At 35.4% G+C, this 20,709-nt stretch overlaps 1 protein-coding gene and 1 non-coding gene across 24 annotated transcripts in view; both read left to right on the top strand.

Moving 5' to 3' along the window:
* Positions 1–20,709, top strand: part of LOC146002409 (uncharacterized) — a 229,609-nt gene that overhangs the window by 21,683 nt on the left and 187,217 nt on the right. For 21 of the 23 annotated variants that reach the window (XM_083140191.1, XM_083140190.1, XM_083140187.1 and 18 more), the window contains 5 exons: positions 1,370–1,411; positions 9,495–9,764; positions 11,913–11,951; positions 12,751–12,804; positions 12,970–13,020. In XM_083140191.1, coding sequence (XP_082996317.1) covers positions 1,370–1,411; positions 9,495–9,764; positions 11,913–11,951; positions 12,751–12,804; positions 12,970–13,020 — 456 coding nt within the window. The remainder of the gene's footprint in view (positions 1–1,369; positions 1,412–9,494; positions 9,765–11,912; positions 11,952–12,750; positions 12,805–12,969; positions 13,021–20,709) is intronic. The other 2 variants (XM_083140174.1, XM_083140194.1) reach the window with 2 other exon arrangements.
* Positions 2,249–2,319, top strand: TRNAT-GGU (transfer RNA threonine (anticodon GGU)). The gene has a single exon. It is a non-coding gene; the product is annotated as a tRNA-Thr (tRNA).

Genomic DNA, 20,709 nt, shown 5'->3' with positions numbered 1-20,709 from the left:
TTACGTTCTGCTGACAAAATATCTCTTGAAAAACTTATCTAAAATTACACATACTATGATACGTAGAAAGTCTCCGTACACCGTCAGTCAAAAGTGACTATCGGATACTATTTATAGAACAATTATATGCAAACGAAACTGACATAAAAAGTTGTAGGTTGAAAGTAATGTTTTTCTTCCTCACATGCGTTATGTGGTAAAAATTCGTGTGTTTTCCGATAGAAGTCCTTCCGAATGCTGCAGCTAATAGCTACTCTCTTCCATTGTTACAGGTATTCTTGTGTTATTTCACTCTCGTTCAGTTCAATAGTGTCTACATTGATTACCGCATTTTCTTTCACAATAAGAATATTATATACTTTTCCGATCATGACTTTTGGCCCATCCTGTACACACGTGTGTGTGTGTGCGCGCGCTTGCATGCGCTTAGTAATAGAAACTTGCTTAACAGGCGGGGAGGGCGTCCTGAAAGTGTCATAAGGAACAACGAGGAAGAAAACACGGTGAAGTAGGTTCAAATAAAGCAGTACCGATGGCTAGAAACCGCAAAGGATAGGCGATGTGAGCCACTATAAAGCAACAAGAACGGAGGGCGTCCCATTGTGGACCTTAACATCTGGTGTTACAGAAACAGTTTCGAGATACATTTCGTCTACACACTGTCTCGGGAATCTGTGGAGCAAATAACGGTACAGAAGGGGAGAAAGCGAATGTGCGCTGCTGCAAACGGCTGTTAGGTGCAGCTGCTTTTCTCCCTCCATGCACTCACTTCCCCTCTAACGCATTCATTGGTTGAACCTTCGGAGTCACTACTTGCGCAGAGACCAGTTTTCGTTCGCTTGCTCCAGAGAATCCCGATACGGAGTGTAGACAGAAGTTAGACTAGAGAACCACCACATTGGAAGTCACAAACGTCGCCAACGAACGGGGGAATACGATTTAGACACGATAAAACATTGTTTGCTATTGGTGAGAATTTCTGCCTGTATTTGCACCCACTGATACAGGTCTTTGGAGGTTCGTTATAACATATCGTGATCTGAAGGTATACCGTATATGCAATTAGACAATTCTCTACCGGAATAACATTGTCTCCATTGTGTTCTAACATTTTGGAACATTTTATGGTTCAGAAAGCAGTAAATGTAACTGTGCTTGCACACATATATGAAAATGTCCCTTTTTGTCAACGAATTGTGGCGACAAAACCAAACTTTTAAAAAAGGACAGTGTTGTTACTATAACTTGTTCCTCTCGGTACCCTAAACATGCTGTGAGTTGTCAGTGGCGACATCTTGTGTGTTTGTGTATAACTATTTCTGCGGTATTCCTAAACGTTACCTTAATAAATTTTCATATTCTGTCACAGGATTCGAGCTTGGAGAAGATTTGATGTTTGGTCACAAAAAGAGTAAGTAATAACGAGATTTTTACACAATTACTCATTATATCCCAGCCCATTATAATAGAAGCATCAAATGTCGATGAATTATATGACTCTCATATTAATTTTTAATTGCATATATTTTTATTATTTCCATAAATTATACATGTTTATGATTTTTATATAAAATTATATATTTTTAGTTTTTCTAATTATAATTATGTTAGGGAATTATTTCTGCAGTATCTTGAGTCAGATAATCTTAAGACTCGCAAGCAGGAGCTCCAGCAGGATTTTTTTTCTAGGGAAACAAGGAAGGATTGTGGGGTGGGGTAACTAAGACGTTCTTCGTTGAAAACACTGCTTCAGTTTGTAGTTGTCACGGTTTTTCAATGTTCTGTACTAGAATTACTGGTAATTATCAGTTGCATATAATAATTAATTCAAATTATTGTGGCTGAGATTCAATGTACCACAGGCTGGGCTACAGCTATCCCATTCCGGACAACCATACTTGTGAAATTTTTCAGCGAAAAATACAGGCTCGACCAGGACTCGAACCCGGGTCTCTGGTATACCGTGCCATTGCTCTACCACTTTTTTTTTTTTTTTTTTTTTTTTTTTTTTTTTTTTTTTTTTTTTAGCGGAAGCTTCCCCAATCACACTTCATTCACTTAAATTTCTATTTCAGGACTTTTCAGGACAGACAATTACAAACATGCATGACCGAGCCGGAATTCGAACCCGGGACCCCTGGCGTCGTAGCGCGATGTGCGGACACCTCCGTCCGGCCTCGCCTGATTTTTCGCTCTCGCTGTTTTACCTACGTCGAAGTCTACGCGAAAAATCAAGCGAGGCCAGGCCGGCTCGGTAGCTCAGTGGTAGAGCAATGGCACGGTATGCCAGAGACCCGGGTTCGAGTCCTGGTCGAGCCTGCATTTTTCGCTGAGAAATTTCTACGTAGTACATCTCCTGTGTGTGCCTAATCTTCCATACCGTTGCGTTTAAATGTAGTTGCCCGAACCTTATGCGATTATCGTTGCACACGCTTTGAGATAGTTCTATTTTTCGCCACCAGAGAGCATCTTATGTTGTTTTTTTTATAACGTGCACAGTGCGTGTTTATGGTGATTTATCAAAAATACAAAAAATACGTAATTTTCCAATAAATATTGCAATGTGTAAATTATAAAAATGTAACATCTAATTGAATTATCTATTAGAACAGAATCTAAGCTTTCATTTGATATATAATACATTGTGATACTATTAAGTGTATTTTTCTGTATTTTTAAAAAATTGTTGAGGAAGTGGATTTTGTTGAGCGTGTAATGGAAGATTGATTGATTGATTTGATTTATTTTACTTCACTTTTTGTGTGACTTTTGGCTAATTTGCGAAGATGGAGATGAGTGATGATATGATGAAACTGATGAATGGACACTCACAACATCCATGACCAGGCCGGGATTCGAACCCGGGACCCCTGGCATCGGAGCGCGATATGCTAACCACTTTGTAATGGAAGATAAAGTAACAGTTGTAAGCATCCAAAGTTCCTTAACATAAAATAATTTTTCAAAATATATCATTCAAGCAAAGCTGACAACTTGTTCCATTTCTCTAATTTATTTGTTGTAATAACATAATATATGGAGACTTATATTATGAACCAGAAACATAAATAAAACATTTCAAAATCTTCATATATTTATTTTATTACAATTAATGACCGTTGACAATGGTGGCGATTAGGGTTGCAAGAGGTCAGCCCCTTCCCCCACTTCTTGCACACCCACTATGGCCTCTTAAGGGGAAGAGTGACAATTATTTATTTATTTATTTATTTATTTATTTATTTCACCTATAACAGAGCTTTCGCTCCAATTACAATAGGCTTACATATATATATATTTTAAACAATTAAAAAATTATAATTCCAACAATACAAAAACAATAGAAGAAAAAGGAGAGCAAAACTACAATAATCGTTTCATAAAAAACACCAGCACAAGTATTCTAGAGAACATAAATCCAAAAATGATATTCACTGAGGTAGAACAAGGTACATATCTATATACAGACTGAGGCATTTATAACTATACACATGTAAATACTCATATATAAACAAATATACACACATACAGGCAAATTGTATTTACAAACATACCCATATACACAGAAAACATCTATAATTATTTATTATTTATTCATGATATTCTTCGAAGGACGGACAGGAATTGCATGAATGGCATAGCGAAATCCAAGTCTCCACCGTTTCTGACTATTTCATTATGTTTAATACATAGTCTTAGAATGGGGGAATTCTGGTGTTCTGTTGAGTTGGATTTACTGTAATAAAAAGGCTGCCTGAACCGCAACATGTCCTTCTTAGCATTAAATTTTAATGTTTGGAGGAGACTTGGACTGTCAACCAGCCCGTTGACTAACTTATATAAAAATAATTGATGTGATACTACTCTCCTTTGGTACAGTGGTGTAACATTGAATTCTCTGAGTAGTTGTTTATATGATACCTGATCCTGAAAAGATGATCTTTTGTGTTTTTTGTAATATAAGTAACGAACAAATTTCTTCTGAATTATTTCTATCTTTTTGCTATTACATTGAGTGTAAGGTGACCAGACTACACTTGCATATTCTAATTTGGTTCGAACAAGGCAATTAAACAGGCTTGTCAGAGCTCTTTCATTATGCATGTCTTGTGAACTTCTAATTAGAAACCCTAACGTTCTGTAAGCATCATTACAAATCTGACCAATGTGTGTTCCAAAAGATAATTTATTATTTAATGTAACTCCTAAGTCATTTATCTGATTTACTCTCTGTAATGCACGATTATTCATTGTATACTGATAAATACTGGGTTTGATTTGCCTGGAAAAAGTTATTGCAAAACATTTTGTGACATTAAAGTTTAATTTATTTTCAATGCTCCATCTTTGTGCATTTTCCAAGTCTTTTTGCAACTTATGTGTATCATTTGAATCTTTCATTACTTTATACAATTTTAAGTCATCAGCAAAAAGTAAGCATTTTGAGTATTTAAAAATTGTGGGTAGATCATTGATGTATAATAGAAAGAATAATGGTCCAAGATTGGAGCCTTGTGGTACACCGGAACAGACTTTGTAAGTGTATGACTTAGCTTGATTGTATGTCACAAATTGCATTCGATTGCATAGGTAAGAGGATATTAACGTAAGAAAGTTATGAGAGAGACCGAACTTAGACAATTTACTTAACAATACATCGTGATAAAGAGTATCAAAGGCTTTGGCGAAGTCCATATATATTGCATCAACAGAATTCCTATCATCGAGGGAATCGGATATACTCTGTGTGAAATTGACCAAATTAGTTGAAGTAGACTTTCCAGGACAAAAACCACGTTGATCTATTGATATATAAGGTTTAATATGGTTGAATATCCTGTCATATAATATATATTCAAATATTTTTGAAGGAGCTGAGATTAGTGAAATGGGTCGGTAATTTGTAATTTCGCATGGGTCTCCCTTTTTTAAAACAGGACAAATTTTACTGATTTTCCAAAGATCAGGAAAAATTTGAGTTTTTAAAATAATATTGTAAATATAACACAAAGGGGTGCATAATAATTCGGCACAACCTTTGAATATGTATGTTGGCAATTGGTCGGGACCACTAGATTTGGTTGATTTCAGTTTTTTTATGGCTTCATTGCATTCTGCGTTGGTGATAGAATCTACCACCAACGACTGAGATACTATCATGTCAGAGGATTCAATGATGTTATATGTTGAAGGATTTGAAGCATACACTGTTTGAAAATATTCAGCAAAGCCATTAGTAATTAATACGTTCGTTTCCAATCTATTACCCTTATACATCATATAAGCTAGTTTCCTATTTGTTTTTTTCTTGTTTCTTATAAAATTCCAAAATGGTTTAATGTTGCTTATTAAATTGTTCTCTATTTCTGATACATATGTTTTATATGCTATATTTATCATTCTTTTTAGTTTTCTACGTAATTCAACAAATTTAGTTTGATAATAGTCTGAATATTTCATCTTTCTTCTGTATGTTTCTTTTTCTTTTAAGTTTCTTATTATATCAGATGTAAACCAACATGGATAAGAACGTTTTTTACATATTGATATTTTCGGCACATATATGTCTATCACACCATTAATTACCTTGTAAAAATAGTCTAAGGCTTCATTGGGATTCTTGTAAGTAGCTAAATTGTCCCATTTTTCATTTTCCAAGTGTTTGTACATATTGTAGAAGTCTGCCCTTGCATAATTGTATACAGTAACTGGATTTGATTTAACACTAGTAACCTATTTGTTTAAAAAGACCTGAATATGTAGTGACGGGTGGTGGTGGTCTTCCTCAAGCAACGGGTGTAAATTTCTAATAAGAGTCATGCTATCACTTATATTTGTCAATAATAAATCAAGGGTTTTCCCATTTTTATTTTTTACATGATTGACAGATTTAAGATTTCCCATTGATAAAAAATTAGCAAGAGAAATACTAATAGGTCCACCTTCCAATAAATTATATTGATCATCTATTATTGTGGTAATATTAAAATCACCAACAATAATTACTTTAAAACTATGCCGGTTAGCAATCTCCTCAACAAATTCAAAAAAATCCTGATACTTCTTAATTGGTGATTTTGGTGGAAAATATACTGATAAAAAAAAGTAACTTGTATATTCAAATATAAATTTGATACATACTATTTCTACATATTCTATAGTGATTTTAAATTCCTCAACAGAATATTTGTTTGCTACAGCAACCAAGACACCTCCCCCTCCCTTATGGACCCGATCTTGACGATAAACATTGTACCGGTTATCTATGAACTCGCCATCATATACACCTACATTTAACCAAGTTTCTGTTAGTATGATTACATCATAATTTTCGAGGGATATACTAGAGTATAGTTTGTGTAATTTTGTATTTAACCCTCTAACATTCTGGTAGTAGACAGATAGTTCATTACATTTTTCCGAAGCCATTTATTGTTTCAAGTTATCTAAGTCATCAGTTGTTCTTACTACATATACATCCTTGTCACCCTCTCTCTTTCTCAATCTTATTATCAAAATTATGCACCAGTTGTGCATTTATTTCAATAGGCACCACTACTAAAAGAAACCTTGACTATACTAGAGAGTATGAATTTCTCTCCATGTTGCAAGTGGAAGCACTTTTTTAAGGTGATTATTAAGCTAGACACGATGTTTGAAAAGTATGATCAATTAGAATTTACTGAATCAAGTTACTGCTAATCAAATAGGAGTTTCGACTTTTTCTATGGCTAAGACATAGTTCAGCGTGTCCTTTTCCCGTCCATGTGCTTTTCTACGTCATTGGATGTTTGATATTCCCAAGAGAATTAATAAAATAATTGTCCCATAAGCGTAATGCATTTCTTCTTACCTCCTACGGTCATCCTGGCAGTGTTGCCAAACCTGATGTGCATAAAAGAACTAAATGTCACCTTAAATAGAGCTAAAGGTGACTTTGAAGAAGCTAGGTTAACGAAGGCTGCATAAAGTGCCTGCTAGGGTAATTTTAAGTGTCAGAGGGGGTGGCGGTGCTGCTATTTCGCGTTATCTTTAAAGTGATGGCAATTTATTGTCTTTTCAACGTCTAGATCTGGAGGTATCACCCATCTCAAAAATCCACTGATGGTCGTATGAAATCGAAAATAAAGGATTCGCGGATAACAATATTGCCATCTTCACCTTAGCCACGGCTCTATATAAAAGAGTAACTGGGGAGGTAAGAGGGGGTGGGGCGACACAGCCAATATAACAATATGATGTCACGTGAAAAATGTATACAAATGGCAAAAGTTGGTCTTTCTGAGCCAGAGGCAGTAATGGCATTATAGTGGGGCAGAGTGTGGGTGCCACAGTTCACAGCCAAACGAGTTCACGAAAGAGGTCTTGCTCCAAAAGTGCGAAGCTGGCAACTGTGTTTGACAGCTGCCACAGAGAGGAGGACATAGGGAAAATTGTCCCTCTCACCCTTAATGTAAAGCCTTGTCTACCATGAGAAAGTAGCCTTTCATTGCATCCCCCCCCAGTTTTAACACCCAATCACCGCCACTAATAATTCATTGTGTGTGATTTCCAGCAGAAAGTAACTGTAAAACTATTACTTCTCAAGTCCCGGTAACTGTAACTGACTTACTTTTAAAAACTAGTAAATAAACTGTAGCTCAGTTACTTTTGGAACAACATAACTGCAATATGTAACTGAGTTACTTTTAAGAACGTGTGCGTTAGAAGACTCAAGGGACATAGGTGTAACTTGGCGAGGGGAAAATTGCACATGCCCCCCCCCCAAAAAAAAAATCAGGATTATTACATTTTTTAACCTCCAGATACTTGTGAAGCAAAGTGATAAAGAGCAAGCTTCATGATTTCACAAATGCAAGCATTATTTAGCAAATAATCCTGCATGTTATGCTTATGAAATGGAAAACATTTCGAGTCTGTCCTTCAAAGTTAATCCATAAGTTCGAGTCTGGTCCCCAAAAATTAGAGCCCAAGTTACGCCCATGCAAGGGCATGCTTGCTTAATTTTAGATCTTAAGGAGGTGCTATTTAAATGTCTTCATAAGGCTAATTATACTAGGGTGAATCAAAAAGTAAGTTACACCCGACCCGTGTTCCTGTACTAAGGGAGATATAATAATCACGCTTGGTGGCAACACTGTCTGGAATGTTTTCTTCACACACCAGAAGCAGCCGTGCTTCAGTTGGTTTAGTATGTGAGTAGTCACAGTGTGAGTATGGCGCGTCGTATTGAGGTGGCGTCCAACATTGAGGTGCTCTCCGTCGTCAGATTTTTGTGGGCACAAAGGCATAATCGGAGTGAAATCCATCGCCAAATTGTCGAGGTGTATGGTGAGAATGCGATGTCACGCCCCATGATCGCAAAATGGTGCCAGATGTTCGAAGAGGGAAGATCGAACGTGAACGACGAACAACGTGTAGGGCGGCCTGCAACTGTGAACCCTATTGACAACGCGGAGTGTGTGAATGCAATCATTGTTGCTAATCGCTGAGTGAAAATTAAAGAGATTGCAAGTGAACTGAACATATCCTATGGTAGTGCGTCTATGCTCATTCGTGACCAGATCTCGCTGGGTGCCGCGCTTGTTAACCGACGGGCACAAAAATCAACGTTTTGATGCTGCGCTGTCATTTCTTCGGCGTTATTCCACGGATGATCCGCAGTTTCTGAGCAAAATCATCACAGGAGATGAGTCCTGGGTGCACCAATACACTCCCGAGACAAAGAAGGCATCCATGGAATGGGGACACGAGGATTCGCCACCACCAACAAAATCCAAAACCTGTCCAACGGTTCGAAAGGTCATGCTGACGATCTTCTTCGATTCCGAAGGCGTTGTTTACAGTGAGTTTGTGCCCCGAGGAACAACAATCAATGCCGCAACATACTGTGAGACTTTAAAGAAGCTGAGAAAAGCCGTTAAGATCAAAGGCCTGGATGATTGAGTGATGGGGTTGTTCTTCATGACAACGCTACCCCCATACAGCTGGTGTCACACATTATTTACTGCAGAAATTCAAGTGGAAAGTGTGGTCTCACCCTCCCTACAGCCCCGATTTGGCACCCTGTGACTACCTTTTCGGTCCTCTCAAACAAGTCCTAGGGGGTCAGCGTTTCGCCTCAGATGAGGAAGTAGTCTCAAAGTGGTTGAAAGAAATTGGACGGAATATTTACACACAAGGAATCGAAAAACTGGTCACACGATACGAAAAGTGCTTGTAACACCTTGGTGACTATGTCGAGAAAAGTTAAATGTTCATGCGTTTTCGACCAATATTCTTTTTCTTTCTAATGTGTTTTATTTGTTTTTTACAAGGGGTGTAACTTACTTTTTGATTCACCCACCTACTTTTCATCCTTCCCCCCTTAATCCTTCCATTCGAAACCACTCCTCCATTTCTGATAACCTAGCACAGCATTCTCTTGTATCTTCCCACAAAATATTTATTTTGTGAAAATATAAAAATAGCAATTAACAAATTTTATATTACAGGAAAGCACAAGAAGAGCACAAACGACTCCACAATTATTCTTTCTGACGATACCGAATTGCTGAACCCAAATTTTCCACAATTCTTGAGAAGTGGCACCATTATAACATCTCCTAATCCATCAGTTCAAGATGATGATGCGGACTTTGCCCATAATGGAATGAGTTATGGGGAAGTGATTGGAATAAAGAGTGGGTCGAAGCCACCTTCCAATACTGCAGCAGGGAATGTAACGGAAGCAAAAGTTATAGAATCAGGAGCGAATGGAACAAGTAAGGATAGTTTTGTTATAGTTTTTTCATAGTTATTAGTGAATCAATAGCAAGAGCACCATGATACCACAATAAAAAAGATTTATCCTGAGGGAATTTAAGAAGTATGCAACATCATAAGGAAAAAGGGGGTGCCAAAATTGTCTGTTTATTCTTCCTTCTTATTTGCAATTTTTCCTTGCCTGATAGTTACTTTCTAGTTTTGGAGCTTGTTTCCTCAGTTTCACTAGTTCTTTGTTCATACTTACTAGGATTATTTCTTTTTCTATGTTTTTCTTCCATTTCCTGTGCCATTTTCTTTGTTATTTTCTCTCCTCCATTTTACTTCTATAGTCTTCTTCCCTATATCTTTCTATCTTGTTCTCTTCATTACATTATTTCTCTCTCCCTCTCTCTCTCTCTCTCTCTCTCTCTCTCTCCCCCTCCCCCCCTCTCTCTCTCTCATTGTCTCCTTTCTTTCAATTTCCTTGTTTCTCTCATTAGTTACGTTTCCAAATGAGTAAAGCCTCAATCACACAAGGCTACATTTCCTGCCGTGCTGGATTTTTCAGTTAGACTTGAACTTTTGATTTGATTTGATTTTAAAATTTTGGGTGTGTCAGCACTTAGGCTATTTTGCACCCATCACATTATATGTGGTCCAGCCCCTTATCCTTACAAATAATAACTCTTAACGTTGCATAACTAAAGTTTTAAAATATTCTGACTTCCGTTAAAAGCTGAGGCTGTAAACGGGCACTCAGCACACATAAGGACAAGAAAAACAGGACAATTAGAATTATACTGGCCATAGGGCCAGTCACCAGAGCCTCGTTTGTCTGCAGAATGCAGTCCAGGGTGTCCTATGTGGAAGTGAGGTTGACAATTGGGCGTACTATGTGAAAGGTCACATCTTACACCCCAGTTGGACTTGAACTAGTGTGGTACTTGCTCATCTGCTAGTTCCCCAATCACACAATACTTGTTACTGTGCTTGAATAATTTTCTTCCCACAAGGCACCGCGCAGAGCAGTCAAGATAAAAAGATGGATGAGCAACTTGAGGAAGAATGTCATAGGAGAATAGCTACTACTGTCATTAAAAATTAAAATTAAGAGGAAAGCATGAGTTAGAAATTGGCTCGAAAGAAAATATGTTAATAAAGGTGTGCTCAACAAGAATACACGAGATTCCCAGGATTCATTCATAAAAAAAAAAAAATTGTTTAACTATCCAACATTTACTACATTGGCAATAATAAGAATTTTCATTATCCACTAATCACATCTGTTGTGTACAAATCTCATCGCTTTGGATAAATTCCTAAATATTAATGAACACGAATGCACATCATTTCTGTTTCTCTTTCATCAAGCTGCAAACAAAACTTGGAAACCACAGTTGCCAAACTCGCAGATTATTCTTCACATGACCAAACTTTCGCTCTGATTCATTGTTCCACAGAATCTAGCTGAGAAAACCGGTTGAAATTAGAACACAGTCTAGTCATCAAAACCAGTCTAACAGCCATAATTTCCAGCCAGGTAGCCAGTCCAGTGCCAACTAGGGCATTCCTACTGGGAATTTAGTTCTTTGTGATTCAGCCTTAACTGCTGTAACTGGGAACTACAAACCCCATGAAATGGGTATTCTGGTAAACTAACTGTAGAGAGCAAATCAATTATATTTTTAATTGAAGGCTTGACAGTTTTAATAACAATTAGTGCCTATTACTATTCATTGCGGCATCAAGTATGATTCATATGCATTTTACAACAAGTAAACAACTGTTAGTGAATATACTAAGTGGTTTTTCTTTCTGTTTATAATGCAATGTAGGCATTATAACAATGTAAAATATAATTTAAAATAAATACAATATATTTCCTACATAAATACAAGATTTGTATAAACTTATAGAAAAACATAAACTTTCAAATAAGAATAAAAAACTCTTTTCCATCTTAACTTCCATTATAATGAAGTCAAAAGCCATAATAAATATCTGTATTTCTTGGCCTATCAAGTTATTTATTACATTTCCTTTATACAATTGAATGAATCTAAACTGATTGATTAATTTTGCAGTTGGAATCAATTATAATCGTTTTATTTATATTGAACAAACATTACACACATGATTGCAAACATTATTCACTTCCATTTTAGATGGCACTGAAACTAAAGCTGTAAATATTGGTATTCAAGGTAAGTGCTAACAATGCATTCTTATTCATGATGAATCTGATAAATGCAGTTTTAATATTGCATACATACAGTTTCATGTATCCTCAGTTAATGAAGGCATTGGACCTTCAAAATTTTTCACAAAGAAACATCAAATTCACAACATGTAAACACGAAACTGTACCTAAATATGAAATACATTCTAACTTTAAAAATATTACATACATGTGACGTGCAGGGGTCCAATTGTGACTTACACATACCAACACAACAATGTTGTAGCATTAATCTAATGTATTGAGTACTGAAACTACTTAAAGTATTAATGGCAAGTTGTCACGTATTTCATGATGTCATGATGTCATCATTATGACATTCCAAATAGTAGGTATTTAATAATATGTAATATACATTAAAGAACAAACACATATTTTACTGACAAGCAGTTTGAAGGCAATTTGCATAGTAACAATCAAATAATTCCATGAATGCTATTAAGATCAGTTTCTAATGTAATTTTGTCATTTAATAAATGTGTGTGACACAGTAATTGTAATTTCAATGTTTAAAATACAAAAACATTATTTGTGCTTGTTAAACTGTAATTATAAAACAGTAAAGTTATATTACAAACTTGTCTGGAACATATTTAAGGTCACATGTCACTGGCTAAATTCATTTCAGGAAAGATACCATTGAATGTTATTACTCTTCATCATTACAATTATTTCACCATCTCGATTTTTCTTATGCAGCATATTTTGTAAAAAAAATTGAAAATACTAATAAATGAATGAAATTGACCTTGTTGTACTTTCAGAAGAACCAGCAGCAGTCATGGCTCCAATTGAGCCAAGCAATAATGGCACAAATAGTATGTATCTTGCCATTATTTGCCAAATTTTCTTAAATTATAATTTTTATTATAGTTCTTGATTATTATTTCCAGTTTTGAATGACAACTGAATAATGATAAAATAAATGTAATTTTTCTACACACATTTGTTAATACATTCAATCAATTCTTTCTATTTTGTAGCTTCAGATGCAGTAACTGGTACCAAGGAAAGTGTAAATAATGCAACAAAAGGCAAGATAATATTTTCATTAGAATCAAATAAATTAATAGAATATACCAATACAACAATGTTGTAGAATAAGCTAATGTATTGAGAAGTGAGGTTAGTTAAAATATTAATGGCCATTGTCACATATTTCATGATGTATCATGCCATTATTATGACATTGGACTAAATCTATATAATGAAGCAAAATTGGGTGGAGGGAAATATAGAAGCCTTGAGATTTTGACACAACAATGTCTTTGTTTTCATTTTCTGCAGCTCTTGCAGAATCTTAGCCAATATCCAGACATATCTCTATATAACATATATCTAATCATGATGCAATATCATAATACAAAATCTTTTGTGATTTATCTGAGTTTTGTTGAATATCTTTGAACTTTTTCACCTCAAGCGCATTTGTAACTTTAGCTCTACATTGTTGCACATGCAGATAATGCCTACAAAAAAATACAGTACTACTGAAGTGTTTTTATTCTTGTGGCAAAGTGTCATCCTAGTAGGTTTGCCAACTTTAAAGAATAAAATTTCTTGAGATTCCCTTACACCCTTCAAACCCTTTAGATTAAATGAATCAACTTGATCAAACAATCTATCAACCACAATTTGTAATGGTAACACTGTTAAGCCTTGTTCCCATGTTAATAAAACATTAAAATGCTGACCAAGGCAAAATTTATTGTATAAAAATTATACACAAAAACCGTAACGTTTCCACCCTCTAATAGGGTCTTCTTCAGATGAAGATTCACAATAAATGCTTTGTTTTAAATTTGTTGTTATTAATAACTTTGTTTAAATTTATTGTGAATCTTCGTCTGAAGAAGACCCTGTTAGGGGGTGGAAACGTTACGGTTTTTGTGTATATTTTTTATACAATAAATTTTGCCTTGGTCAGCATTTTAAAGTTTTATCACAATTTGTAAGTGAACAAAACAAAATCAATATACTGTTACAGACTCTTCTCAAGCCATCAAACTATAACAAAATTCTTTGAAATGAAATACCATAAATTTTTCAGTTTTGAATTTAAAAATTAACATTTGAAATGCAATTAATCCCACTGTATACAAACTAAATCTATATAATGAAGCAAAATTGAGTGGAGGGAAATATAGAAGAAGCCTCGAGATTTTGAGACAACAATGTCTAAGTTTTCATTATCTGCAGCTAGTGTGGGCACTTTGTTTCAACAATGAATTTAAACTTCATATTTCTCCTCCTTCCCATTTACTTAAACAATGGCTCATTTTTCACAATCTTCATAATAATAGTGTGAGGTTTTATTGTTTGGGTTCCAATAACAAATTTCTTCCCTTGGCAAATACATATCAAAAGAAAGTAAAAAGATAATAATACTAAATCTTGCCATTTCAAGAGATAACAAAGTTTTCCTATTCCGGGAAGGTTTTCGGCAAGCCTACATCATGATTCCCCAGAACTTTTTCAAGCTTAAAACAAGCAAGATACAAAGAAACATACACACACACATACAAAACCTTCAATGGCTAGTCACTCTACACCAGGGGTGATTAATAGGGAAAGGAACTTTAGGTAAATAAATGTTTTTTTCTGCGATAAGATAGAGACCCTCATTTTTGCCAAAATTCTGATCATAGCCTTATATGTCAACACAGCAAATTTTATTTTACATAAAAACACATATTTTCCAGTTTTCCGTATGTAAATACATATTTTGCGAATTTTCATTTTAAATACATAAAATCGCTCATTGACTTCATCTACCTCGAAATCCTCAAAGGAAAAATGTTTATTCTCCGCACCTCTTTCATATCGAGAGTGCTAGGTTTGTTTTGTCTTTGAACACCCTCGGTGGCAGACTTCTGGCACCTCGCCTACGATCCTATTGGGAGAAAATAGCTGTAAGTAGCTGGGGCTGGCTACATGTAACGATAGCAAGGCTTTTTAATGAAGCAATGCAGCTATTGTGGCCAGAAGGTATAAAGTTTGACAATGTTCTTCTCTTAACAGATTCTGCAGCTTACATGCAGTAGTCTTGCCGTTAGCTACCCCAAAATGGTGCACGTTACATGTGTGGCGCATGCATTGCATAGAATATGTGAAAAGATAAGATCTCTTTATCCCGATGTCGATAAACTGGTTTCAAATGGGAAGAAAGTTTTTATCAAGTCGCCTAGAAGAATAGACATTTTTAAACAAAAATTGCATCTGTTGTAAATGATCTCGACAAAGAAGAATTCTGCAAGAACTGTTGATGGAGCCCTCCTTAAAAGTCGAATCGGCATACATTTCAACAAACCTGTCCATTCTCTCTAATTCCATATGAAAGCTTGAATCGTCCGCGAACACTTTGGCAGCTTCCATTGGTGAAGTCCGTATAGTAGAAACGAAACTGAAAGAACTCCCTGGATCTAAATGTGTAAATGTACAGAATTTTTGGGGAAAAACCAAGGTTTTCAAATATTGTGCCAAATTGCATGTGTTTTGGAAGGAGGTGAAGTAGAGGAAGAGGAAGCTTTGGAAAACTTCGGCGTTAGTGACATTTCATGCTTCAAATATGCAAGAATTGTTTCTTGTGACGTGGAGCGATCTTTCTCACAATATAAGATGCTTTTTAGAGATAATCGTCACAGATTTACAATGAGAATTTGGAAAAAACTATGGTGATCCACAGCAACTCTTCCAAAAAATAGCTCGCTAAGAGGTAATCATTTAGAAACTAATTTCAGGTGTTTAAAATGCATGTTATAGTTTGTTTTTGTTACCAAATGTTTTTATTTTTGTCACATATTTTCCTGTTTTTATCACATATTTTCAACATTTATGACACATAAAAAATAAATATTTCTGAGTTTTTTAGCACTTAAAGTTCCGTTCCCTAGTGATTAACCTGAAGCACACCATGTGCCACAATGTACGTGCCGAATATTGAGTGCCAGTGGCATATGCTGAACTATCTCACTACTAGGCTATGGAGGAAGGGAAAAGACTTGTCTCAAGTAAATGCTGTTTGAGTTTGAATTTTTGTTTTAAGTCAATTTTATGCATAGATAGGCTAATCAGGACTGGACCTACAGTTTAAAGTGGGATCTAAACCACTATGTGCCTCTACCAGGTATCGAACAAAAAAACAATTATAGACTGAGGGAAAAGATCCCCATTACACCATGTGTAAACAGTTTGACACATCCCTTTTGCTTGTTCTCCGTACCTTCAAAAAAACCGCGTTGCCATGCCAATGGCAGCCAGATTGTAAATTGCTAAGAAATCTGCTCCCTGACATCAGAATCACAAACAGCTTCTTGAAAGTAATAATTTTATTAGCAATATTTAATAATTTTTTCTCCTGTTGTTTGTCTCCGAACTTCAGACCTTGAAGATAGGCGAGCTAGCCTAGAATATATGCTCCTGTTGCTACTTAACTTTAATGTAACACCCACTGGCACAGTTGTCAGAAATTATATAATTAAACTATGTAAGTGGCATGTATCACTTACAAACTGTCAGCATGCCACTAGTGGCATGCATGCTGTGAGCCCCTGTCTCTACATTAATCAGATTTGTTAGCTATATTTTTATGTAACCATGTAAGGTTTGAGTGTGTGTATCTTGGTGGTTTAAGTTTTAAAAAAGTCTGAAGAAAGAGGATAAAATTTGGTCACAAGAATAAAAACCACATTATTAGTAATATTTATTGTATTCAAAATATTCAACAGTAGGCATAAGAACTAACACTTGGTAGCTGCCAGCTATAACTTTATACATTATGTATTGAAACAGAAGAGAAAGGCATGGTGGATAAAAAAAAAATGAATTTGGGAGGTCAGGACATGTACACTTCGCAACATCTTATTTGACCACCCCAAAAGAATTCTAAGTCCCGAAATCGTAAACTTAGCAACATTGCACTTCAGCTCCAGGTGAGAGTAGCCAACTTTGAGTAGGTCCTTCCACTAGACGAAAAACGCTACGGTGATAGGTTTTCAATTTAACACTTTCCATGAACTTAGAAACTATAAACCGCTATTATAATACACAATCAAACAGAAATAATAAATTGGAAAAAGAACCTTGAAGGATATTTACGATTCTGCTTGCTCGACTTGAAATTTGGGGGGTTTGAAACACTGAATAGAGTTTTTCTCCTCCACCTGGAGGAAATTGCCATCAAGTTTGTGCAGAAAGAAGCAAATTTGTGAGGAGTTTATGCGACATTTTATTTACAATACCTTGCATAATATCGAATAGTTCTCAAAAACATATATTTTACACGAAGTGTCGAGAAAATGTGCTTGAAACACAGGAAGGTGGGAGTCTTCATAAACGTCAACATGTTTTTAAGGGTATAACTTCATTAAGTAAACGTAGAGCAGTTGGTTAGGTGCTGCTATCCTAATTTTTAATCAAGCGTGAAAGGTCGCGGGTTCAAATCCCACCCTCTCCTCTTTCTTTTTCTTCTTTTTTTTTGTTTGCTGAACAGATACCGTTGATATTAGAATATTTTAAAAAAATGAATCCGATGCACACTTGAGGGACGTCTCTTCTGCGCATATTTCCACTTAGAAGTTGGAGATTTCCAGGATTTAAAGTTAAAACTTCTCTTTTTAGTTATTGTTCATATGTTGTGTTAACACAAACATCATGATTAATTCACAAATCACATACATGTATTCAGGATGTAAAATATAATGTTATTTAAGTTATGTATTGTTTGTTCTTCACTGACACCTAAAATATTGCTTACTTCATTTCGATATGCTAAAAAAATATATACAGTTATGTTAAGTAGTGATGTAGTGCAGTATTGTAACGAAAGAGAGCGTTTAATGAGTTCAAATTGCTAATATTTGTAATTTTATGGCCGTTCCTTCGTAATGACTGTTGTCAAACCCCCCACCACCATCTTACCATGCGCCTAAAACTAATAGTAAATCGCTAATTAACATAAATAAATTGTTATTGCGACGAAGGCCGATTCGATAAGAAACTACTAATAAGTGAGTGACAAAAAAAATGCAAAACCTCATAATGATCGTTAATTCGTCACTGCTTTGTATCTAAAATGTTTGTCTTCTTTGAACAGAAAGTACGAGTATCAGATATAACAAACTTTCCGCACTAACTTTGCAATATTCGAAACCACCATTACAGACTTAGCTTTATATAACTTGATTCTGCACATTCCACGTGGCATGTGACTTCCTCCTATCATCGAAATAACTTTCTCTTACTATTTCCTTTCCTCTCGTGAAATGCAGAGACCAATGTTAACTTCTTAGCACGGTGGATAAACTTTACACCCAATGATATACTCCTGAAAAAAATCCTGCCTAGGTGGAGAATCGAACCTACGACCTCCCTCATAAGAATCAAGCATGCTACCTCTTCTCCAGGTAGCTCATGTTAAAATTTGCTACCAGTTTGAAGAAACCAATTCACACATAATGTCATATATATAATTTCCTCATGGCAATTTTCATGAGGAAACGAATTCAGATAAAATCGAGAAACGCTGAAAGGGAAAATGATGAACATGTATGTTGGCGTTTTGTCATATTTTGTAAATTGTGTAAAAATTCCGTGTTTTGAACAAGCAATCGTTTAGTTACGAAGTATTTTGTTGTTTGTTTAAAGTAGGAACAGGAGAGCGAAATAGAGTCATTTGAACCAGACCCCGTTTGACAAGAAACTTCAGCTTTTTTCCAAGGACTGTATGAACACAGAGAGGAACGTATGAAATATAAAATATGTGTGAAATTAAAACAATTGAAACCTTGAAAGATAATACTAACGAACTTCAAACTATGAAAAACATGTCTTCGTGGTGGAAAAATCCAAGTCATTTTCGAAATATGAACTTGATGTTTTTCTTTATTATGAAGTGGAGATATGGGACGATACGATCCCTCAGCAAGAAAATTTTAAGTAAGTTACCTCCAACTTTTTCAATGGTCATAATTACTACTTAGGGTCCGGAAGTTGATGAAAAATCATTTTTTCTGACCCTTAAAAACAATGCTAAACTTGATATCATGTCCGTTTCCCTTCAGTTAGAGCCGGAAAACACTTTCTATTTTACATTTTTTGTTGCATTTTTCGGCCTTTTTTGGCTTTTAGTTTATTTGTCAGTATTTTTAACAGTTTTTGTTGCATTTTGACTTATTTTTTAGGTTTATTTTTCTCCTCCCCTGTTGTTTCGTGCATTTTAAATGCATTTACTAGTAAAACTTACATATTTTGATTTCTTGACATGGTCCTTTTTAGCAAATTTACCATGAATCGAAAATACGGTTAATGGAAAAGCATAATATTATTCTTAACTGAAACGTTTGGCAATGGATTAAAATACTTTGTGTGAAGATCTACTTTGAGGTTCTTTTTCTGGACACTATTATCGCTTTAATCTGTAGTTTTAAAATAAAATTAGTCACAATATTAAATGCAATTACACTCTGGTATACGCGAAGCAGAACTGTATTTTCGGATGCTGGCCGACTACAATATCATAGAAGGCCCACTCTGAAAGAAGATGAATTTGTTGATTTGGTGTTTTAAGTCAACTTTGTGCATAGTAAGGCTAATCGGGACTGGACCTACAGTTTAAAGTGGGATCCAAACCGAGTGCATAAAATAATGTGAACCGCGTGGTGTAGGGGGATCGTTTGCTTATGGAATGGAAGGTCATGGGTTCAAACCTACTTCTTTGCAAAATCTTTTTTGGGAAGTATACGGCTTTGGACGACAAAGCTTATCTACGTTTCTTGGATATTTCCGTTGATATTTATGAGATTTATGTCCAGCATTTCCGTATGCAGAAAGTTGACATGTAAGTTTCAATATGTGTTAACTTATAACAGCTGAATGAAAGAAATAGTATTTTCTAAAATCCTACCAATCACTGAAAGATTAAAAACATTAGTAGAAGCATTACTTGAGGCATGCACAGTGGCGACGATTATGGAGTGTGGAGGGGCAGATGACCCAGCACTATGCTAAACATTCTCTACCAAGGCAAAGAAACTGTACTTGCCCTCCCCCCTCCCCCACCTTGCCCCATCAGTTTTGAAACCCAATCGCCGCCACTGAGCATGCATCGCATAAATATTTACAGTAATATCATATAACATTATATTACTTTATTAGAACAGTTCGTACTCGGTAAATAAAAAGGAAAAATAATAAGGAAAGGGTGGGATTTGAACCTACGATGTTTCGATCTTGACGAAAACAGTAAAAAAACGAAAGTGCTGTCATCTAAACAACTACTCCAGGAGATTGCTAACAGAAATCTCAGTAAAACACGTTCACATCAGTTGAAGCAACATTGTGCCAGAGTTTCGAACCATTTTTCGCCAAGAACCAAGGAAAAGACACACTTTGCAGAATCGTTTAGTGTTGTGCAAGGTATCGTTACTAAACATTTCGCATAAAAATCATCATAAATTTGCCTCCTTGCATTCAAATGTGACAGCAAATTTTTCCAGGTGGATGAGAACCTGTTCAGTGTTTCACAATGCGCATACATTTTCCTATTTTCAAATTCAGAATGAAGAATCTTGAAATATTATCAACATTCGTATTTCTACTTAACATTTTTTTGTCTACTCATATATTTTATTACTACTTTAGGGTATCTTTACTTTATGGAATGTGAAAGAATGAAAAAAAATCACGAGCGTTTTCATTTAGGAAAAACAAATGTTGCAAAGTTG

This window comes from Lepisma saccharinum, chromosome 18 (assembly GCF_977018435.1).
Source record: "Lepisma saccharinum chromosome 18, izLepSacc3.1, whole genome shotgun sequence".
Lineage (NCBI taxonomy): Eukaryota > Metazoa > Arthropoda > Insecta > Zygentoma > Lepismatidae > Lepisma > Lepisma saccharinum.
Note: the sequence above shows the minus strand (reverse complement) of the source record. Positions and strands in the feature narration are given on the sequence as shown.